We start from the raw sequence: 24,381 nt of genomic DNA, 5'->3' as shown, positions 1-24,381 counted from the left end.
TTTGGCATTCGTTTTCGTCGCCATTTTGCTTTTTTTCGTGTCTCCGTGTGTACGTTGTGTGCGTCGTGAGCTCTAAGCATGCGTGTGCGTTGTGATCTGCTGTTGCGCGGACAAGAGACATTTTTGCCAAGAGCGTCGGAGACGAAAAGCTGAATGTGCCCGTCCGTCCACTGGCTGACGCGGAGGTATGCCACCGACTGGGCTGCGTGGAAGCGTGCATGAAGAATGGAGCGCCGGCTGACCCGACGGTAAGCGCGTTTCTTGTCTGTTCGGCAACGTTCTGACTGGTGTCGTAGAAGTCGCGGGGCGCTTTTTTTGTCTCTGGGTGTACGTCGGGCAGACTTTCGCCTGTGGCGCTCGCGCTGTGTGAGTCAACCACTCCGAGCTGTATGTCTGATTCACGCGTGGTGCACCGCGTCGGTGTTTCAAAACATTTCGTGCCGGGCCGGTCCCGGGTGCATGTGTAGCGTGTTGCATGCTCATTCGGTCCATCGAGCGCCAAGGTGGGGTCATGTCGTCTGTTTAAGCTGTGTATTTAGCAGCTTGGCCTATTCGTCTGTACTACACGGTAGCCAAGTTTATCGCGAACTGAAATGCACGAAAACACTTAAAACAAGGGCGCCTGTTCCTGTGTTGTCATGGTCGTCCCCACCCGTCGCGGTAGTGTTGCTCCACTGACCTTGAGGCCGCAGGTGCAACTCCGGCTGCGGCAGCCGGATTTCGATGGGGCGAAATGCAAAAAACGCTCGTGCTTGGATATGGGTGCTTGTTAAAGGTCGGGGTCGTGGTCAAATTTAATTCAGTTGTACACTGCCGCGTGCCTTGTAGTGAGATCGTGGCTTTGGATAGTAAAATCACAGAATTTGAACGTTTAACTTGCTTGACCCTGTTTCAAGTATTACCGTTGCAGCAGCACCCATGCACAGCCGTTTATATGAAAATCGAATTGGCGGACCGTCTTTTCCTTGTATTGTCATCAAATAATCATGCAGAAATGTCGTGGCCGATATCGTGTCATGTCTAATAAACGCGGATCGTCCTATAAAAGAGGCTGGTTGATCGTTCGCGAATCGAATGCTACCGTGTTGTAAAAAAGTAGAAAAAAAAATGCCTAAAGCGCATGTGATTGACGCCACCAGTTAGTTTCTCTCTCAGCCCTGGGTATCTTTTTCATGTTGCAAAATTATTTCTGTGAAGTTATTTGTGTGCTCTGGATATTTTAAAGAACAAGATTTTACTCAAACCTGTAGTGTATTACAGAAAAAGACTTGTTAATCCGGTGTTACTATAAATATATGCCTTCTTGCAATAAAGAAAGAAATAAGGTTATGAAAGCATGCAAGCCTCTGAATATGAGAGAAAAGATGCAACCTTTAGACCAAATCTGGGTTATTTTTCCCTTCAGAGCGCCCAAATTTTTACTTGTATGTTCGCACAGAAAAGTGCCTTGTCATAAAGATGTCGTAATATCAGACACTTTCTTTCGAAATTTTTTTTTTCTTAACCGCCCTGTGAAAAACTGTTGGTAAAAGAATTTGGTTCTTGCTATTTCAGTATACCTAAAACATATGCAGTGGACAATAAAAATATTCAACTAATTCATTCAGTCACATAAATAAAATACATTGCTAACACAGTAGCTGGTAGCAAGAAACACTTGGTTACATAAGCATCAAGCACTTATATACATTTTTTATTATTGGTGGCATTTCACTGTGTAGCTGATATGTAATACTGCATTTATAAAATACTTTAAATACTGTCATCCACAGCATCTGGAGAGGAATGCAGGGCACATTGTGTCTGACACTGGTGCAAACTTGCGTGACACATCAACAGCAGGCAACAATCTTACACCATCTATTTAATGGTTTCTGAGAATATAACAAAGGATCTTTAAGGCCCTTCCCTGCATGTGCGAATCTACTTTGCCACACCGAATAAACAGTGCTAACATAACAAGAACCAGTTGAACATGCCCTTCCACATCGAACGCTCCTGTGTACACGCCCTGTAATATTTATGGAAGTATAGGTGTCGAGGCCCTCTAGCCGGTTTATGTATGGAACTCCATGACTCGGGACAAAAAAGCACACTGCAGCAGTGTATGGTCTGGTAGTATTCAATCCGTACTAGAATTTATGAGGAATATTGAATACTGAAGCATATTTTAAACAACTTAGATGTATTGATCATACTGATTTGTTCCCTTTTGCTGCTTGAAAGAAATACCCATAAATTTTTTGTAATAATTTTGTGGATAAACATGCCTATTCTTGAATTCAAAACTATCTGTGCAGCATGTGTGAAGACCTGCAACACTTTAATGGAAGGCTTCTCGGCTTCACTCGACTATCACGAAGTGTCATGCATCCGACTCATGTTAAATGCCAGGCTCGCCAAATCACGCATCAGTGACTGATGCACAAAAAGAACCCAAGGGTCGCAAAATTCATTATTAAGTGTGACATATTTCGCTGCATAAGGAAGTAGCATTTGGTGCTTTATCGCTGAAATGGTTGAAGTACATATTACTTTTATTCAGCGGTTGTATTGCTTTCTCATTATGCAGAAGCTGGCAAGAGAGTGAAGAGGCTACGAAAAATCCTCAACAACATCGAGAGCAAGCCAGAAGAACCAGTAATTGCTTGCACACAGGTACGCTTATTGTGTGCTGCCAGTTGTTCTCCCTTCTTTCTTTTGCTTTCTTTTTTGGCAATATAGTGCACTTGAAGTGATTCCGTGAACAAAGCATGATTAAATAAGTGTTTCCCAACTTCTGGCCCCTGGAATCACTTGACATAGCGAAAGGGATCTGTATGGATCACTTAAAGATTTGCAGTTGATCTTGCGATGTGTGACTATGACTAAAATTGATATCTGGGCAGCATGATGGCAGGTAACAAGCCGTTGCAGGAAAGTTGCTGGTGCTGTATGCTATTTAGCAATAATTAACAATGATCGTGTACGAGAACACGCTCACTGACGACAGCTTGTGTATCTGTGGGCAACCAGCCGGCAACTACTAAGTCCACCTCTGAACAACTTATATTTGTTCGCACATGTGCTGCAGTGTCAGTAACTGCAAGCAACTGTCAAAAAAATGCCTCTGCAATGCAAACCACGCAACGGGGCTGCAAGACATTTATTTTTCTTCTGCTGTCATTTATGGCTTGTCCTTTTGATGATAAATTGTTCACCTTTATGCTCTGTGTGATCAAAAGTGAGCTTTTAAAGTGTCGCTTAATTTTCTACAGGTTGACATTGGTGGTCGGACGCTGATTGATAAGAACATCCTCGATCGGCTGAGCCAGGCCTCTGACTGTACCAGTGGCCGTGGAAAATTCGTCGGGGCACTTTTGCACCACGTCTTTACTGATGGTGGGCTCCACAGCAAGCCGCTGTTTGGGGGAAGAGCTGCCTACGTGGCGAGACGGTTCAAGAGGAGGCCCTCAACACTGTGTGCGTGGAGACCGATAGGTGTGTACGCTATTTTAATAGTCATGTAGTCTTAAATAATGAAATCAGAACATGCATATAAGTTGAAGAAAGGCTATTTCTACAAACTGTGCTGTTAGCAACTGGATGAAGTATAGTAAGTGTTCCTAATATTTGCTGTAGAAAACAAATAGTTCCCTTCTTTCATTATTTACATTATGGCCAGAAAGTTATGCACACATTTTAGAGGCCTGATAAAAGAAATGATTGGTTGAGCTATAGATTGATCACAGCTGCTTAAGCAGCATTCAAGCAGCACACTTACATCTGACACATACGCGTACACATAGAAAGGACATACACAGGCGCTGGACTGCACATTCTGCAATATTGCCTAAAGACGACCCGTCTTTTGTAGTGCCACTTGAGAAGCACACGTGCTCTGATGGCAGTGAGGTGTGACAAGAGCGAAAGTAAAACACACAAAAAAACACAAATAAAGGTGACATTTTTGGATTCCCACCCTGAATAATCAAAGTCTAAATATCGGCACGCTTTTTCAGAGAATGATACCAAGGTGCAACCGATAGACCTATCTTTCCATTTGTCAGTTTCTGTTGCTTTGTTGCGTTCCCTGCGCAAAACTTCCGTATCTTTCAGGACAGGTTTGCAGCCCCAATCCTTGCAATGAAAGGCTAAATGACTTGTATCTTTAGCCGTGCAGGCATAAATGTGCTCATTTAGCCTTGTAAATTCAAGCACCTGCATGTCTGCCCAGTGTATGCCTTGTTACAGGACAGAAGGCTCCTATAAACCACTCCGTCTGCACAAGTGACATAGAGCTTTCGATGGTTGACTGCACAGGGACTTGTTCTTTCTTTTTGTGCCATTCACCTTTTTGCACAGGATCGACAACTGCACAGGTGTGGTAAACACTACATCAACGCCTGCCTTTGACCTATCTTTTGCAGATTGTGGGACATTGTGTGTACATAAGGTATGACTGCGTTATCTTGACAGTCCTTGTGACTGCAGTGGATCCGCTCACTTTTTTGTGTTTAGTAACCTGAAACGTATCAAGAGCTTCGATGGATACCTAGGGCTCCTGAGGCGGGTTACCTTGTTTGTGAAGCTGGTTTCACATTTGTGATGGAATGATTTTTGCAGTGCGTTAAGAAAGCAAGAGCGGACAATCGCCCTCTTCACAAGCTTTGAATGGGCCGATTGGTAGGGAAGGACAGATTTGTTGCTCCTTGGTTCATAATACCAACATACACACCAATGCAGTGTTTTATAAATGCATCACGTTATTGTTACTAACACATAAGCTACCTATCAGCGGTTTTATTAGGTTTTTAGACTTTGGTGTATATGTATCCTCTGATCAAATCTGTTGGTCTTATGAGCCAAGGAGCAACAAAGCTGCCCTTCCCTACCACTCGGCCCATTCAAAGCTTGTGAAAAGGATGACTGTCCGCTCTTGCTTTCTTAACACACTGCAAAAAACATGCCATCACAAATGTGAAACAAGCTTAGCAAACCAGGTAACCTGCCTCAGGAGTTCTGGGTATTCATCGAAGCTCTTGATCAGTTGCAGAATGCTTACATAAGAAGACAGAAAAGACTAGCGGATCCACGCACAGTCACAAGGCATTACAAGCTGGTCATGCCTTATGTACTCACAATTTCCCAAATCTGCTAAAGATAGGTCACAGGGCTGGCATTGATGTGGTGTTTTGCGCGCCTCTGTGATTGTCGAGCCTGTGCAAAAAGGGGAATGGCGCGAAAAAAGGAACAAGTGCCTGTGCAATCAACCACTGAAAGCCATGTGTGAATTGTTCAGAAAGAGTGGTTTATAAGCTCCCTCTGTCCTGTAACAAGGTATCCATTGGGCAGACGGGCAGGTCCTTGAGTGCAAGGCTAACTGAGCACAACTATCACTACATGGCTAAAGATTCAGATCATTGAGCGTTTCATTGCAAGGATTGTGGCTGCAAACCCATACTGAAAGATACGGAAGTTGTGCGCAGAGAACACAAAAAGCAAACGGGAATTTCTTGAAGCAATAGAAATTGACAAATGGAAAGATAGGTGTATCAGTTGCCCCTCAGTATCATTCTCTGAAGAAGCATGCTGCTATCTTGGACTTTGGTTATTCATAGAGTGGAAATCCAAAAATTTCATCTTTATTTGTGTTCTTTGTGCATTTTATCCTGGCTCTTGTCTCACCTCACTGCCATCAGGGCATGTACGCTTCACAAGAGACACTATAAAAGATGGGTCTTTGAGCAATAAAGCAGTAGTTGCAGTCCGGCACCTGTGTATGCCCTTTCTAAGTGTACGTGTCAGATGTAAGTGTGCTGCTTCAAGATCATAGGTGGCCAGATAGCACACATATGTTCCTAGGTCGACTTCTGCACCAGCTATTTCTGATGGCACATTTTAATATATGCTCGGCGATTTGCTATGTGCTGGCTATCTTATAGCTTTGTTTCTTTACTAAGAAAAGCCTGCACTATTTTTCAAGACTTCTTGGGTTAACTTAGCGCTTATTGTTATTATAAAGTGTCAAATATATATGTTGCATGAAAGGTTCACTCTAGCAGGAACTTAGTGAATGCACAGAGAGGAAGAGCCCCATCACATTCGTGTGACAGTCACGTTGAGCATGGAGCTGATTTAGTTCATTTGCTGCATGTCTGACCACCACTGCTGTCATGTGTAAGCAGCAGGCTGCACCTACTTTAAAGATGAATGTTTTCTCTTAAACCAATTAAAGGGTGACAGGAAGTAGTAAATTCCAGATGCAATGTTTTCGCTTGCTATGTTCAAGCTTTGCATTGCCATAGTGACCATCAGATAATCGAAAGCATAATGCTATTTGTAATAACATTTAATCAAGGATAAAACAAAAATATTACAGGATTTTTTGGGCAGATAATTCGAGCATGAAGCTAGTTAAATCTGCATAGAAGCTCACTTGTATACTTTTTGTCTAGCAGCTTGTAGAAAGCTCTTACCACATTTACCATGACTCCTTATACTGTTATTATAGCTCCTTATACAGAACATCAGTAGTACATGGATTAAACATGAAAGCTTCTAGCAGATATTTATTTCTTAGTTTTGTTGCTTAAATAATCACTATTGCCTGCTAATTTAATTTGCCAGAGCTGCACATTGTTTCATTTACTCGTATGTTTCCAGGATACACCTGCTCAGTTGCCGGGAGCCAGTGTTCCATACATCAAGAAGAGCCTATCCTTGCTTTCGTGATAAATAAAATGAAGTAAGACCATGCCTTTTTATATGCCTTCTTGTTTGTTACTGCTGGCTGCACCTCATATTCAGCCTCAGTAAGCATCTTACATGAAGTCATTGCATTGAGGACTAAATGCAATGACAACTTCATGAAGATACTGCGCAATACAATGACAACCCAGTGGAAGAACACTACAATGAAAATCCAATGAAGATCCCATGAAAAAACAACACAATAAAAATACCATGGAGACCCCATGGAAATACCACACCATAATACTCCCATGGAAATACAATGGATTCACGGTGGCCACTTTTCCATGATCTCTCAACAGATCCTCCATGAAATGCCAATGGAATTTCCACAATTTTTCTGTTGATGGTACAATAATATATCGATGGAAAATCAGTGGATTTCCAACAACATTTTTTGTAAGGGCTGTTGATGACGGTGATGGTAATGATGGCATCCCTTCGAAACGGTATGGTGACAACTTGTTATATAACCTATAGTTATATTTGGCTAATCACCTTATGGCACATATTGCAATCTACAAATTCTAGGCGGGGATTTCGCAAGGCGGACCCACTAGGAACGAATTCACAGGATGACACCGCTTTCGTGATAGTATTTCCCGAACGTTTCGGAGAAAGTAATTGGCGCTCCAGTCACTTTTATGCTTGAATGCATAAAACAACGTTTTATTAAGAAATTAAATGGAACGACAGGGCATTTTTACCGCATGTTTGACGGCGCATGTTCAGTAAATTACAATTATATTAAAAGACAAAATTTTGAAGTGGATATGCCTTGCAGTCTCACCCGAGAATTTGTAGATTACAATATGTGCCATAAGGTAATTAGTTTGAAAAGTTAATGAGGTAATTTTGGACATTTACTCGATTATGCACATCAATTCTTTGTTTAACTAATGTCCGACTTTTCGAGTAGGCCAGCTCATGCACTAGAATTGTGCCATATGCGACAGACAATTTTTTAAAAATTTAGAAAGTGTGCGTTGAAACAGCCTATCTATCGCAAGTGAATACCGCCTAGGCCCATGTAATAGCCGCATCTTTCCCAGTGCGAACAGTGTTTATGAGCCTGGCAATGAGAAAGATTATGTGCGTTTGTTCGTGACGACTTTGTTTACACACGGCGCAACATGATGCAACAATTTACTTCAGCAAGAAAAATGGAGCCAAATTACTTAAGTTGCCCGAATTGGTCCCATTCTCAATAACCTACGATCTGAGATCAAACAAGATAAATTAAAGGATAATGCGAATAAAATGAGAAATGATGCTGAAGTACATTGAGAAGAAATAGATAGATGCACAGCACTGCAAAAAAAAAGAAACAATTCTTTTCGAACACGCTAAAGGCCAAATTATTGAAGTGTTAATGAAATCGCTCACAAAATTGACCGAGTAATTAAAAAGTCGCAGTTTCGCCCGCAAGGCGAAGCATCGATTGTCATAGGAAATTAGTGGACAGCTATATGAAGTGGGGCAGTAGTTTTATCGGCCGTGTGAACTTGTAAACATTCCTTTAATAAATAAATGAACGAGCGCAGTGTAATGCGCGCGCGCGTAAGCAAGAACACATCTCGCTCGATGACCGCGGAAACTCGCTGTCAGTACGCTGGCGTGAGCAAATGCGGCAGCAGCAACGAACGAGGTGACGTTCGTGCTACAGAGCGCTGCTTCCAACTAAAGATATCACGCAACATGACCCGTATATATGCATTCATCATTCATAGCCACAGCGCATGCGTCAGAAAACATTCGATTTGTGGACAACTGACCACCACCATTGCCGATCGAGGCGACGGCTGAGCCGCACACCCACTGATAGAAATCCCGTCCGCATAGAAAACAACGCCGTGACAACAATATAAAACAAGAATCAAAATACGGCAACAAGAAAAAGATTGCAGCTCCAAAAGGGAGATTGTTAAAAAGGTAAATAAAAGAACAATGCAACATGGTATAAAAAGAAACTAGCGCCATGAAACGGTAAAACGGTTACCCGGGGAAAAAAAGTAAAGAAAAAAAAAACATGGTAAAATGGTGCAACATGGTGTAAAAAATCTGAGGTACGAAAAAGGCAGCGCATGTGTAAGAAAGAGCTCTAGAAGGAGGAAAGAAAGGGACAGGAGAAAACGAAGCGAGCAATTAAAGAAAGTGGTGCAAGCCGTTCAACACACCACGCTGCATCAGAGCCACTTCTGATACCCTCTCGAGGAAAGACCTCGATTATCTGCAACACTAAGTGATGCCGTACATCAGCTTCTCTGAGTACTCTATAGGGAGCTGTTGTCGCTGTTGTCATCATCAGCAGCCAGTTTTACGTCCACTGCGAACGAAGGGCTTTCCCTGCGATATCTAATTTCCCCAGTCCTGCGCCAACCGATTCCAACTAGCGCCCGCGAATATCCTAATTTCATCGCTCCGCCTAGTCTTCTGCCGTCCTCGACTGCGTATCCCCTATCTTGGTACCCATTCTGTAACCCTAATGGTCCAACGATTATCTAACCGGCGCATTACATGACCTCCCAGCTCCAGTCTTTTCTCTTGATGTCTATTAGAATATCGTCTATACGCGTTCGCTCTCTGATCCAAACCACTCGCTTTCTATTTCTTAACGTTATGCCTAGCAATTTTCATTTCATGACTCTTTGCGCGGTCTTTAACTTGTTCGCAAGCTTCTTTGTCAGTCTCCAAGTTTCTGCCCCATATGTCAGTACTGGTAAAATGCAGTGATTGTATACTTTCCTCTTCAATGGTAATGGTAAGCTTTCATTCAGGAGCTGACAACGTCTGCCGAAAGCGATCCAACCCACATTTATTCTTCAATAGATTTCCTTCTCATGATCAGGGTCCCCTGTGATTAATTGACCTAGGTAAACGCACTCCTTCATACACTCTAGAGCATGTCTGGGGATCTTGAGCTCTTGTTCCCTTGCCCGGCTTTTCATTATTATTGTCGTCTTCTGCATGTTAATCTTCAACCCACTCGTACACTCTTTGTTAAGGTCCTCAATCACGTGTTGTAACTCGTCTGCATAGTTGCTGAATAGAATAATGGCATCGGCGAACCGAAGGTTGCTGAGATATTCGCCGTCGATCCTTACTCATAAGCCTACCCAGTTTAATAGCTTGAATAGTTCTTCCAAGCACGCAGTGAATAGCATCGGAGAGATTGTGTCGCCTGCCTGACCCCTTTCTGTATAGCTATCTTCCTGCTTTTCTAGTATAGAATTAAGGTAGCTTTATCCTCTGTAGATATTGCTACGGGGTAGTATTCCCAATGACGACGAGCCGAGCAGGAAGAAGACGAAGACGACGATTGGAAGCTAGCGCGGGCTGTTGCCTCTTGGTCAACTGCGGCGTATTGCCTTGTAAATATACTTGTAAATAGCTTTTCGTCGGTGTCTTCCTACGTAACATATTTGGTGGAGGTGGACGTTCCCTGTACCTCGTCACGGAGCTTCGCAGTGGACGGTACGTCGAGCCGACCTTCATGGCTCCCGGCGACGCCAACCCGACTCCACCGGCTCCGACACCTGCTGCCACTTAGACGACCTACATCACCCTCTCCGCTCCCCGTGATCCTGGCGTATTCTCGGCAACAGATGGGGAAGACGTCGAGGACTGGATCAGCCTTTACGAACACGTCACCCGCAATGACCGGTGGGACCCAACTATCATGCTCGCCAACGTCGTCTTTTACCTCGGTGGCACACCTCGAGTTTGGTATCGGACGCATGAAGATGAGCTGACCAGTTGGGATTCGCTTAAGCAAAAGCTTCGAGACTTGTTCGGCAACCCCTACGGTCACCAACTTGCCGCGCAGAAGGCGCTTTCCGGTCGTGTGCAGACGTCAACGGAGCCCTACGTCACGTACATTCAGGACGTCTTGGCTCTCTGCCGCAAAGTTGACGCCCACATGACTGAGTCCGACAAGGTCTCCCACATCCTCAAAGGCATTGCCGATGACGCCTTCAACCTGCTCGTATTTAACAACGTCGCGACGGTGGATGCAGTTATAAAAGAGTGCCGCCGCCTGGAATTCGCTAAAAGCCGACGTATCGACCAACAGTTTGCCCGTCTGCCCAACACCCCAGCGACATCTTCCTGTGCCGACGCTCCTCCTCCCAACAACACTGGCGATGTTACCAGGATTGTCCGGCGTGAGATCGAGGCCGCCTATCCGGCTGCGTTCGACTCCAGCCCCTCCACTGCACCTGCAGTCACTGTTTCCCTGATCCAGGCAGTTGTCCGCCAGGAGTTCGCCAACATGGGTATTCACACCATCTGCTCGGCCCATCGCCCTGATCCCCACCCGGCATCTTCGATTCCGCCCCGTCCCGCACCTTCTTACCCACCACGTTTCCGCAACCCCTCTGAATGGCGCACTGCAGACGACAAGCCAATTTGTTTTCACTGCCATCGAATTGGGCACATTTCTCAGCACTGCCGCAGTCGCTGGAGTTCCCTGAACCAGTCTACATATACTGCCTCCTCTCGCCCCCCAGGTGGCCTTTCTCGTCCCTATGCTGCCCGCTCACATAATGCCGCCACCGATTCTCCTGCGCCGAACCGCTCCTATTCTCGTTCGCCTTCGCCCCAACGACGCCAATCTCGCTCTCCCCAGCCCCGTCGTTCCTATTCGCCGACTCCCTTCGGACGCCGCTCCCAGCCGGAAAACTAGACGATGCAGCGCCTCGAGGTGACGCTGCATTGCTTCCTACGCCGCCAAATCCTCATCTGACGTTGCCCACTTATCTGAACCTTCTTGACATACAAGTCTACGGTGTTTCTGTATCTACTCTTACAGAAACTGGGGCGATGTTTTGGTAATGAGCGCTGATCTTCGTAACCGCCTGAAGAAAATAATCACGCCCGCCACGACGCCTGTTGTCCGTGTCGCCGATGGCGGAACAGCCCCCGTAATTGGTATGTGTGCCGCCCGCGTCTCCTTCGCCGATCGCTCCACTACCGTGCTATTCACAGTCATCGCTCACTGTTCCCATGACATCATCCTCGGCCTCGTGTTCCTCTCCGCACATTCTGCTCTCATTGATTGCTCCGCCAGTACTCTCCGCCTCGACCTGCCTGTTCTGGATCCCGCTGAACAACACCTTCCTCGCCTCAGTTCCGTCGACTTCGTTCGGTTGCCACCTTCGGCACTGACTTACGTTGACTTCGTGTCATCCCCACCAGTGCCCGACGGTTACTACATCGCGGCTCCTATGCAAGACGTCCTCCTTACACACGGGATCACACTACCTCATACTATTTTATCTATTACGGCGAATTGCGTCTGCCTGCCAGTCGTCAATTTTGCCTTGACGACACAAGTGCTGCCACGCGGGATGTCTCTGGCCCAACTTTGCTCATTCGAGGATCGCTATGTAGCATCGATTTCAGTAGACGACAATTCAACCGATCCTCCTCTACCATCGCAGTCGGCAACTTGTACCATCGCCAACTTACAGAAAATGATTGCACCCGACATGCCGTCCGAGCACGCTTGTGCGCTCTACCGCGTTCTGATTTCCTACCAAGATATTTTTGACTTTAACGATCGTCCTTTGCCCCAAACAACAGCTGTTCAACATCGCATTAATACCGGAGATGCCCCTCCTATTCATCGCCGCCCGTATCGAGTATCACCGGCTGAGCTTCAAGTGATTCACACCGAAGTTCGCAAAATGCTTGCCAAGAACATTATTGAACCGTCATGTAGTCCATGGGCGTCACCGGTTGTGCTGGTAAAAAAGAAGGATGGCTCATGGCGCTTTTGCATAGATTATCGGCACATTAAAGGGAAGCTGAAGCGGTTTTCAATTTCCATGAATTGCTGGGATTGGGAAGAACAGACCTAATAATTTACGGTTCCGAAATTTTTTTCTTCGTTTTGTTAATATAAGGGGCGGAAATCGCTTTCTAAATCACCCCCGCGGACACGCCCCCATCGCTTCCCGGAGCGCCGGGTGAGGAGGTTACCAGAGGAGAGAACCGGCGAGAGTGACGTCACTGGCGGGGACCGAGCTGCCGGACCGGCGTGCTGGCATGCGCTGGCATGCCTCTTTCCGTCCTGCGCTTTACTGAACGACGCTACGAGAGATTTGCCGCCGCCGCCGCTCACGTTGGTTTTGCGATTTTCGTAAACTGTTCTTTCCTTCTGTGCTGCGTGAGTGCCTACAGCCAAGGGCGCCCAACATGCCCTCGTTCTGTGCAGCAATCGGCTGCGCGAACACACGCGGGCGAGACGATGTGGTGTTTCACAGGTTCCCGAAGCACAAGAAGCTTGCAGCGCAGTGCGGTGAGGAGAGATAAGTTCGTGCCGACGAAATAAACTGTGCTGTGCTCGGACCATTGCCGCGATAGCTGGATAGCCTTACGACAAATGCGGAAACGCGTTGTTGCTAGCGTTGCTATACTCCGTTTCATACATCAGGTGCAACGCTGTGGAGGCTTGAGATAGATACTTCTTGCAGTGGCTGCGTTCGCACTTAGAAAAAGTTCGGTGTTCCTTGACCCGATTTTTGAGAAAACTTTTCATATACAGTGAAAGCTCGTTAATTCGAACTTCAATAATTCGAATTTATGGATAATTCGAACTGTACGATTTGGTCCGGCCAAGCTCCACAGAAGTCTATGTATAAAAAAGTCCGTTAATTCGAACGCGAGAAGGTTCCCTCACGGATAATTCGAACTACACTCGCCTGGCACACGGCCAGAGAAACGCGCCTACTGCCTACACACAAGGCTGTATTGCCTCCGAAACGGAGAGAACGCCGAGAGAAGGCAAAATCGGGAAAAAATCTAACCGACGCGGGGTCAGCCAGAAGGCAGCGGCGCCTGCCGCCTCCCCGTTCTACGTAACCTCCGAGACTTCTTGGTCATTGCGAATCTCGGAGGCTTTGCAAATCTTGTACAGCTGCTAATGTTGTGCGGAGATGGAACTGCAAGCTCCAAAACACAGCGAATCAAGTACGTCGCAGCTGCGCTTGCAATCAAGAACCAACGAATCAGGGCTTTCGCCACCTTCACATGTTCAGCGTCTTTGTCTCGGCAGTCTTCATCGGTTGTGCACCTCTGTTTTCAGCGTAGGAGGTATCCGCCGACGCGATTCATTGTGATGGTGTTAAGCCTCGGCTAACGTTCGTTTCGGCGGACATCAGTGGTGTGGCACAGTCGGACCCAGAGCTTCGACTTGAAGATGGCGTGTGCCGCGGGCACACGCCATCACTTTCTGACACGCCAAATTTCTGACATGCCCTACTGCTTCCAAATCGCAGTGTACTGTTGCCCTCCTTCACTTTCGTTAGTTCGAACTTTCGTTAATTCGAACTGAAGCGGCTTCCCCTTGCGGTTCGAATTAACGAGCTTTTACTGTATAAGCTCAGTTCTGAATGAAAAAAAAAAGAATTTACCCATAGAAAAAATCCGTGTACTTATACGGCTGCTAACACGTTCTTTTAAATCAATTTTCTTTTCGGCATTCTTTAATTGCAGCCCGTCGCGGCAGCTTCACGTGCATGCTCGCGCGAGCAAATGCCGCTGGCACGCTGCGAACCATAGACGGAAACGCGCGCAGTAATAAATTTTGGTAACCGGACTTCGTGCGTAGCTTCCACAGCGTTGCACCTGAGGTATAAATTGGAGTATAGGCTTGCCTAGTGACATTCGACGTACGGTTGCAGTTATCATGTTTACCACACGGCGGTGCTAAAACTGCCTAATATCTTTATGTCAACACTAGCATGGAGCGCGCATACCGATTCTTGATCGAGCCACAATCGCAAAGTCGTCGAACCATATTCTGAATATTTCACATATAATCCCCCCCTCTCGATCTGGATGTGTACGATAAGCAACTTCCATGACTGCACCTCGCAGCACTGCATGTGCGCGCTTTGAAACGCGGCACTTATGTTCGCGATCGTGTATCAACGCTCAGAAAACCACGGGACTTCAGACAAGCAGCGGCAAGGTGCTTGACATCGCGGAATTGTACCCGTGTTTACAATCTAATGAGAAGTTAGTGCTTCGGCATTCTTCCAGCAGCAAGTTCCCAGTGACACTTTAGCGCATTTTTTCTCCCGTCATTGGAACGTGCAGCTACATGAAAAAAAAAAAGCATACGTAACAGCTAAGATTTCCAGCGCGCGAGAAGGTGTGCACATCGCTCTCGCTTTTGGCACACTCAACATCGTCGTTGCCGCCGTTGCCTCCATCGTTTTCCGTATCGGCTGTCGGTTCGAACATGTACGGCGAAAATACAAGCTGTCCGAGACAGCGAGAACGTTCCATAATGCTTACGACTCAGCTATGCAGCCAGAACAGAACTCTCAAACGTCGGCGCCGACCGGCGACTGCCGCCACTGACGTCACAGCGGCTCCGACCAATCACGGGCAACAGCAGCGTTCGCGCGATACCCTGAGGCGCTGGAGCGCGTTTTCAGGAAAAAAACAGCCGCTTGCACTTGTTTCCGCCCTTTTTGAACGAGATATTCGTGTTCAGGGGACTCAAAACTGTAGAATGCCGCAGAGAACTCATTTTTTTCGAAAAGTGTTTCAGCTTCCCTTTAACAGGGTTACCAAAAAGGACGTGTATCCCCTACCTCGGATTGATGACGCCCTTGACTGCCTCCACGGTGCTCGCTATTTCTCCTCTATTGACCTTCGCTCCGGCTATTGGCAGATTGCCGTGGACGATCTCGACCGCGAGAAGACTGCCTTTGTTACACCGGACGGTCTTTATCAATTCAAGGTGATGCCGTTCGGCCTATGTAACGCTCCTGCCACTTTTGAACGCATGATGGACTCCCTTCTTCACGGTTTCAAATGGTCCACGTGCCTGTGCTACTTGGACGACGTTATAGTATTATCCCCAACATTCGCTACGCACCTCGAGCGCCTCTCAGCAGTCCTGGACGTTTTTCGGCGAGCCTGTCTGCAACTCAACGCATCGAAGTGCCAATTCGGCCGTCGCCAGATTACCGTCCTTGGACATCTCGTTGACGCGAATGGAGTGCAACCGGACCCAGGCAAGATCCATGCTGTTACGCACTTCCCTGTTCCGAAGTGTGTCAAGGATGTGCGCAGCTTCATCGGCCTTTGCTCGTACTTCCGCCGTTTCGTCAAAAATTTCGCGGCCATAGCACGCCCACTAACCGAGCTTTTGAAAAAAGACGCCCCTTTCCAGTGGGGCGATTACGAGGCCTCTGCATTCTCGCTTCTCATCGATCTTCTCACAACGCCTCCCGTTCTGGCCCATTTCGATCCTTCTGCGCCTACCGAAGTCCGTACTGATGCCAGCGGTCACGGAATCGGTGCAGTACTGGCACAACGCCATCGTGGCCACGACCGTGTTATCGCTTACGCCAGCAGGATCCTCTCGCCCGCGGAGCGCAACTATTCCATCACTGAGCGTGAGTGTCTGGCCCTAGTTTGGGCGGTTGCGAAGTTCCGCCTATACTTATACGGCCGACCATTTTCCGTTATCACAGACCATCACGCGCTTTGTTGGTTATGCTCATTGAAAGACCCTTCAGGAAGACTTGGTCGCTGGGCCTTACGCCTCCAAGAATATTCGTTCTCTGTCACCTACAAATCTGGCCGACTACACAAGGACGCTGACTGCCTGTCTCGCTACCCGGTCGACGAGCCTGACGACGCCGACAGTAGTACCGCCGACGGCATTTTCTCTGTGTCTGCCTTCGCTAACATCGCCGATGAGCAGTACCGAGACCTATCGCTGCGAGTACTCATCGAGCGTCTGCGCTCTACACCTACCGACGCATCCGTTCGCCGATATGTCCTCCAGGGTGGCATTCTGTACCGAAGGAGCTTCCTCCCTGATGGCCCTGATCTTCTTGTCGTGCCAAAACATCTACGACAGACTGTGCTCTTTCAGATGCATGACGCACCCACTGCAGGACATCTTGGCGTAACCCGCACGTACGACCGCGTCCGCCGCCGCTTCTATTGGCCTGGTCTTGCTCGCTCCGTCCGACGCTATGTTGCTGCCTGTGATCCCTGCCAGCGTCGGAAAACGCCTCAGGTGCTACCTTCCGGTCATCTCGAGCCGATCACCGTCCCTGTGTAACCGTTTTTTCGTGTTGGATTAGACCTCCTCGGTCCCTTTCCCACGTCATCCTCTGAGAACAAATGGGTAGCCGTCGCAACTGATTACGCCACCCGATACGCTATCACGCGGTCTCTACCTACCAGTTGCGCCACTGACGTCGCGGACTTTCTCTTGCGTGACATTATCTTAGTGCATGGCGCCCCGCGACAGCTGCTTACTGACCGTGGTCGTAACTTCCTCTCGAAAGTTATCGCCGACATTGTGCGTTCCTGCTCTATTCAACACAAGCTGACTACCTCATACCATCCTCAAACCAATGGCCTGACAGAGCGCTTAAACCGTACTCTTACCGACATGCTGTCCAAGCACGTTTCGAAGGACCACCACGAATGGGACGTTGCCCTTCCTTACGTCACCTTTGGTTACAATTCTTCCCGGCACGACACCGCTGGATTTTCTCCATTTTATCTACTCTACGGTCGCGAACCGACCTTGCCCCTTGACACGGTACTTCCTCCCGCTGCGACCTCAACAAGCGAGTATGCGCGCGACGCCATCGCCCTCGCCGATCATGCACGCCAGCTTGCCCGTGCTCGACTGACGGACTCGCAAAGCACGCAGCAGCGTCAGTACAACGCCCGCCACCGTGACGTACAGTTTTCGCCTGGTGCACTCGTGCTCCTGTGGTCGCCCTGTCGTCACGTTGGACTTTCCGAAAAGCTCCTTTCGCGATACACAGGGCCCTACCGCGTGCTGCGCCAGGTGACGCCTGTGACTTATGAAATTACTCCTGTGAGCTCAACCTCGTCATCTACTCTGGCGTCTAGTGATGTCGTGCACGTCAGTAGGTTCAAGAGCTACTACACTGCTTCAGAGTCCAGCCTTTAGTCGCTCCGGGACGGCGCTTTTGCCGCCGGGGGTAGTGCTACGGGGTAGTATTCCCAATGACGAAGAGCCGAGCAGGAAGAAGACGAAGACGACGATTGGAAGCTAGCGCGGGCTGTTGCCTCTTGGTCAACTGCGGCGTATTGCCTTGTAAATATACTTGTAAATAGCTTTTCGTTGGTGTCTACCTACGTAACAATATGTTCCAAGGTATTTACGTACGCTTTCTGTACTGCCTCTATGACTGCTGGTATCTCCACTGAACCAAATGCATTTTCGTTATCTATGAAAGCCATATAGAAAGGCGTATTATACTCTGCGGGTTTCTCAATAACCTGATTAATGACATTGATGTGATCCATTGCAGAGTATCCCTTCCTGAAGCCAGCCTGTTTCCTTGGTTGAGTAATTTCCAGTGTTGGTCTTATTTTATTGGAGATTATGTTGGTAAATATTTTATATAATACTAGGAGTGAGCTTATGGGCCTATAATTTTTCAATTCTTTAACGTCTCCCTTTTTGTGGATTGGCATAATGTTGGCATTCTTCCAGTTTTCTGGGTCCCTGGCAGTCAATAGACGCTTCGTATAAACTCCAGCATTATGTCTCCTCCATCTTTGAATAAATCGACTGTTATTCTATCTTCGCCTGCTTCTCTTCCTCGTTCCATATCTTGCAAGGCCCTTCTGACCTCATCGCCAGTTATAGGAGGAGTTTCTGTATCCTGATCATTACTGTTTCTAATGGAGGTAACCTGACTCCTCTGGTTATTGCGCATATCGGTATAGAACTATTCCGCTTCTTTTACTATGTCTTCGAGATCGCTGATGATATTACGGTGCTTATCTTTCAGTGCAGACATCTTGGTTTGTACTATATTGAGGTTCTTTTTCAAGGATTTCAGGCTGCGCCCATTTTTTACGGCTGCTTCAGTCTTTCTCACGTTATGGTTTGGACTATGACTTAGTTCTGGCACTTTCGCGAATTTTATCTTATCTCTTGAGTTGGACATTTTCATTCTTTGTCGTTTCTTTATTATGTCCTTTGTTACTTGGGAGAGCTTGCCTACTGGTTGCCTTGGTGCCTTGCGTCCCACTTCAATTGCTGCTTCTGAAGCCAACCTAGTTTCATTCAACCGGTTTCATTCATTGCCTCTATGTAATCTTCATCTATCTGTTCTAAGGTTGCATATTTGTTTGAAAGTACCAGCCTGAATCTGTCTGCTTTTGCCTACACTGCCTCTAGGTTGGCCTGTTTCTTCTTGACCAATTTTACTCTCTCTCTCTTCAAATTGAGATGATCCGAGCACTCACTAACCTATGATCACTGCACGCCCCCTTTACCCTACCTAAAAGTTCTAGATCCTACACATGCTGGGATCGGCATGAAAGTATGAAATCAATTTCATTTCTTTTTTTCACCATTAGGACTTTTCCAGGTCCAGTTATTCCTGCGTTTCTTCCTGAAGGATGTCTTCATTATTCGAAGCCTATTACTTTCTGCGAATTCTACCAGCATCTCTCCACTAGCGTTCCCAGAATCAACGCCGTAGTTGCCAATTGCTTGTTCACCAGCATGCTTTTTCCCACTTTCGCATTGAAGTCGCCCATTACTGCCGCATACTGAGTTCACACTTTTCTCATCGCTAATTCAACATCTTATTAAAATGGTCTACTTCATCATCATCGTGACTTGGTGTTGGAGCGTACGCTTTTACTTATTTTAATCTATACTTCTTATTAAGTTTGATTGCGACTACATCTATCCTCTCACTAACGCTGTAGAATTCGTCAATGTTGCCCACAATGTCTTTATGGATTACGAATTCTACCCCGTATTGCTTCTTATCTGGGAGACTTGTACAGCAGAAGATATGGCCGCTATTCAGCAATGTGTAAGCCTCACCAGTTCTAATCTCACTAAGGCCGATGATACCCCAAACAATGTCTGATAGTTCCTGAAAGAATCCTGGTAAGCTATAACCTCACTCTACAGAATTCGGCAATTACAGGTTGACGGGGTTAGTTTCTATTGGCGGCCTTTCAGGACCAAGAGATTCTTAGCACCCTCTGCTGTGTTACAGGTCAGGTGCTCCGCAGCTGCTGGGGACTGAGAGCCATGGGTTAATTGTAGGAATCGTTTGGGAGGAGGTTGTTGCATAGCCCTGTTTATACGAGTATACTGTAAAGCGCAGGAGGATTTCACACAGTGCTGTAAAAGCCAACTACCGCAAACGAAGCACGGGGGTCGGCTCCACAGAGAGGGGACGCGGGAGACACCCACGCATGGAAATAAATGCGGCTTAGTGCTTGCGCCGTAGAAAAGCCGGAAAATGCGCACCCTCGCTCGGAAGAAAAGGCAAGGCGGTTCGAACTGAATGGGAAGCGTTCGGGGATACGGGCGTGAAGATAGGTTGGGGTGTGCTTGTAGCCACCGCTACCACTAGACACCCCCGGGCTTCCCAGAAGTCTCGTTGACATTCTCGACCGCTCGGTCTGTTTGTGGGCCTCGCCGCCGGTCCAGGAAGTGTAGTCGCGAAAATTGGGCGATGCGACAAAAGGGCACCTGGTTTCAGTGTCACTGTTAGGCATCCGCGGCGCGACTTTTGAGAATGTCTTGAGAAAACGGCGATATTTTTATGACCACTTAGCCGGCTGCGACCGATGGATGTTTTTTTGTGCGATCGCCATCGGGTCCCAATTACGGTGCTCGGGGTGTTCGAGCGACCCCACCCCACATCTGCCCTGGGTGACCGAGCTTTCTTAGCCCACTGTCAGGCACCCGATTGGTCAATAGCCATGGCTTCGTGGGAACATTCTCGCAGCTGGCGGGGCGGCTGCTTGCAGGAGATGCTTAGCCCACGGGATTAGAGGAAGTTGAACGTACGACACGGGTAATTTATGGTTACATGCGCGAGCTCGAGCTTGACCTCCCGTGCCGGCGTACATCAAGACCAATACTCGGGGTCTGGCGTAGGGGAGAGTCAGATGATACGCGTCTTTCATTGAACCTATCCCCTTGCGTGTTGTAGACTGCGTCACTGTTTTGAGCAATGCCGGGTCCGTCACGAAAGTTTTGGTGCTATGGGTTGTAATGGTGGAAACCCGCATGTGTGATTGGCCGGTCTATGGCACTTTTGTGCAAGTGAGGGTTTAAAAAGTCTTTATTTTATTATTTGGAGTTTTACGTGCCAAAACCACTTTCTGATTATGAGGCACGCCGTAGTGGATGACTCCGGAAATTTTGACCACCTGGGGTTCTTTAACGTGCACCTAAATCTAAGCACACGGGTGTTTTCGCATTTCGCCCCCATCGAAATGCGGCCGCCGTGGCCAGGATTCGATCCCGCGACCTCGTGCTCAGCAGCCCAACACCATAGCCACTGAGCAACCACGGCGGGTGTTAAAAAGTCTTGTTTTGGTTGTTTGAAGAGAGCTGCCACCGTGTGCTCGCGTCATCGAAAAGCACCTTAAACACCTTCCCTCCTGAACTGGTGTAGAAGCTAGCAGGGAATAACTGAAAAAGAAAATAAACAACATTCTTCTTTGTTTCTCTCTAATTTTTTCATCTTTCTAGGGTTCTTACAGATGAGGTGCCTTTTTGGTTCCTCGGGTGTTTTTTAAAATGCCTTTACCACCTGTTTTTATTTTCCCCCAGGAAAGCGTTTTAGGGTTTCCGGCAGCTATAGTTTCTTTTTACACAATTTTTGCATTATAACTTCTTTTCTGTTTTAACCCCTTTAACATTCTCCGCTTTTCAGCTACAGTCTCTTTTTTGTTGCAGTATATTGTGTCTTGTTTTATATTGTTGTCACGGGGCTGTTTTCCACGTGGGCGTGACTTTTACCGGTGAGTGTGCGGCTCGGGCGTCATACCGATGCCTAATGGTGTTGGCCAGTTACGCATACATCGAATGTTTCCTGACGCATGCGCAGTGGCTATGAATGATGAATGCATATACACGAGTTTTCTTTCCTAATAACTTTACCTCATCCTTTCTGCTGTCCGTGTTTTGTTTGCGCATTACCTGCCTTAATGTGTCGCCGTACCAGCTAGCTTGGATACAGGCCCTAGTTCTCTATGTAATAATTTGCGGGAATGAACGCCATGCCCTCTTGACGTAGCACCCGCTCTGTAATAAGACTCAGCAGCGCGCATGACTGCTCTGTGCACGGTCGTCCCGTGGTAAGGCTGCTGAAGCGCTGTTCGCACCGCGAATGGCGGCGTCACCTGCGCGTCCAATGACGATAGGCTCGTTTGTTTTGTTTGGACGCCCTACACAACGCTTCACTCGCCAGTGGTAGCAAGCTATTGCAAAAGGTAAAGGAACTTACAGCTCTAGGTGATCAGACGCCCCCTGTGTCCATGCATTCTCAAACATCCTGGAATATAGAAATGTGGAGACAAAACAAACGATACTGGTTATAAGTGACATCTCGTGTTTGGAATAGCAAAATTCTTCAGTGATCATGGCATAAATCGCTGCACTACATAACTGACATTAGCCTGGGAGCTTCTCTACAGAGAAACACCGAAGCAGTGTAAGCAGAATTGTCGAAGCCGAAAACTGGCTCACGTACATCAGCAGTTATTCAACTGCAAAACAGCGGAGTGCTAGGTTATCGTGAAACCTAGCGAAATGCAAGAAGTGCGCAGCTGTATGGTGCACTGCATGACAAACCAGTCACGAACACCACACGTTGCACATCTCAGTTAGTCATATAAATTGGCAGCGCTCTTTCATTTTTCTTGGCTGCACAAAAACCACGCACTTCACTATTGGCATTTCAAAAACTGGATATAGTACGCTGTCGATCGCGTGAAAAAAAGTTGTCGCGATGTTCACCAAGTACACATCAGATGGATGGTGAGAGCTTAGGACCTGCTTAAAGCTTCTTTCTTTCTTTTCTTTTCTTTCTTTCATTTTCCTTTCATTTTTTCATTGATTCTTTCTTTTTGTTCACGCACGTTGCGCTGAGCCAGTGGTTTCCCCCGCGACTGTGTCCGATATGTAAAATATAAGGCTTTAAGTGAGATTAAATCATTATTTACCGTAATTTACCTCTCCTAAGTTAATGACTGTTATTTACTTGGTGGAACTGAGTTGCAGAGAATAATTAAAACGAAACAAAGGTAGGCATAGTCTTTTTCTGTGAGGCTACAATACAAAATACAGTAGCCAGGAAAGTTTTACTGTACACTTAATTGCTTGTCATTTGCTGCCACTTCGTAAAATCGGCTGCTTTCACCATTATATATGACCCTTTCAGTGAGCCAGTGCTGACACATCGGTGCGATAGCAGTCACCGCTATTTGATCATAACCTTCCCTCTGATAACGTCATATAAATCTTTACGAAAAGGTCATGCACCTGTTTTTTTATCACGTGGCTTCTGCTATCGTTAGCAAGATCAACCACCGTGCAAGCCTTGCTCGTAAGATCAATTATTCGAACGCCTGTACAGTCGACGGCCTTTAAATCAACCCTTGCGGGGCCGAAAAATTAAGTCGAATCATCCAAAAGGTCGAAATAACGCATATGACGAAATGACCAAGTTTAAATCGTTTTTTTTATTGCGTGAGGAAATCTCTAATATAGTCAAAGAAAAAATGGACGCCGACCAAACATATTGTCGCGGTGCAGAACAGGACGTGCAAACAGGAGATGATGGCGAAGTGTTGTTGTTGGGCGCTTCGGCCGCCATTTTCTAATGTCAGATGGAAGCCCAGGCGGACGAGTGGCGCGGTCTGGCTCGAATCGCAACAGTGAGCTCTCGGGGTTTTGGCTAAGTGTCGGGTGGATTTAGTCAGTTTTGCCGTTCGCCAGACCAGGCGTGTGTGTACGACATACTTGAATGCTCATCCTTTGATTTCGATGCAAGTGAGTGCCTTCACTCCCCTGCATCTTGCCTGCACTAAAGGAATACTTCTCGGTGTAGACACCACTTTAAGTCCGGTGGAGACTCTATAAAAGCTCTCCGCGGCTTGGGTAATTGCTGTTTAGCGATGCAACTGAATGGTGCACAATACACGTGTCCCTACTGAGTCAGTAATCGCCACGTTCGCAGGTACATTTTGCCCTGCGGAGATGAAAGTCTGGCCTCTAATACTCAGAGTGGACCAGCTTGCCTCGCGTCCATTACAACGTCGCAATTGTTGGCGCAATGGTCATAGCATAGGTGGTTGTATATCCAGCCTTCGTTGTTGCGTCTGCGGCGGGAGCCATTCTGCTAGTGATTGCTCGACCGGGTCGAACTCTTGCGGCCTCTGCGGTGGAGCCCACAAGGCTGACTGCTGAATCTGCCCTGCTAGAACTCAACAAGTCCAAACACTAGAAGTTATGGACAAAAGGCGCTGCTCACACTGAGAGGCCATTGCGGCGGTAAAGGAAAGAGCCCATGGTTACGCGAGTGTGACAGCACGACACCAGGCTGTCGTTAATGGAAGCCTGTCAGAGGTAATTGCAGAAGCTATTGAGAAGTATGTGGAAAACGTTATAGAGCGCATTGTAGAAAGTGTCACGGAATGCTTTAATGGACTGGCATCCTTAAAGTTAGTACAATTATTAACGACTGCTACTGCTCTGCCATCAAGCTCTAACATGAATGCTTGCTTAGCCCACTCTCAGGAAGATGGGGCAATTGCATCCACAACCAATATAAAACAAGTCAAGCCTGTTCCAGGTTCCTC

At 47.1% G+C, this 24,381-nt stretch overlaps 2 protein-coding genes and 1 long non-coding RNA gene across 8 annotated transcripts in view; 2 read left to right on the top strand and 1 right to left on the bottom strand.

Annotated features, from left to right (window-relative positions):
- The window catches only part of LOC135895879 (ensconsin-like), a 438,594-nt gene that overhangs the window by 54,296 nt on the left and 359,917 nt on the right, over positions 1-24,381 (top strand). The window lies entirely within an intron of this gene.
- The window catches only part of LOC139059660 (uncharacterized), a 43,386-nt gene that overhangs the window by 6,619 nt on the left and 12,386 nt on the right, over positions 1-24,381 (bottom strand). Inside the window, exon 4 of the mRNA XM_070538084.1 lies at positions 22,026-22,073. Coding sequence (XP_070394185.1) covers positions 22,026-22,073 — 48 coding nt within the window. The remainder of the gene's footprint in view (positions 1-22,025; positions 22,074-24,381) is intronic.
- On the top strand, positions 12-6,740 carry LOC135895877 (uncharacterized). Of its 2 annotated transcripts, none has more exons than XR_010562508.2 (4): positions 12-248; positions 2,573-2,658; positions 3,258-3,480; positions 6,646-6,740. It is a non-coding gene; the product is annotated as an uncharacterized lncRNA (long non-coding RNA). The 2 variants fall into 2 exon arrangements; XR_010562509.2 differs by having other exon boundaries at positions 3,258-3,484.

The sequence above is a fragment of the Dermacentor albipictus genome, chromosome 4 (assembly GCF_038994185.2).
Source record: "Dermacentor albipictus isolate Rhodes 1998 colony chromosome 4, USDA_Dalb.pri_finalv2, whole genome shotgun sequence".
NCBI lineage: Eukaryota > Metazoa > Arthropoda > Arachnida > Ixodida > Ixodidae > Dermacentor > Dermacentor albipictus.
Note: the sequence above shows the minus strand (reverse complement) of the source record. Positions and strands in the feature narration are given on the sequence as shown.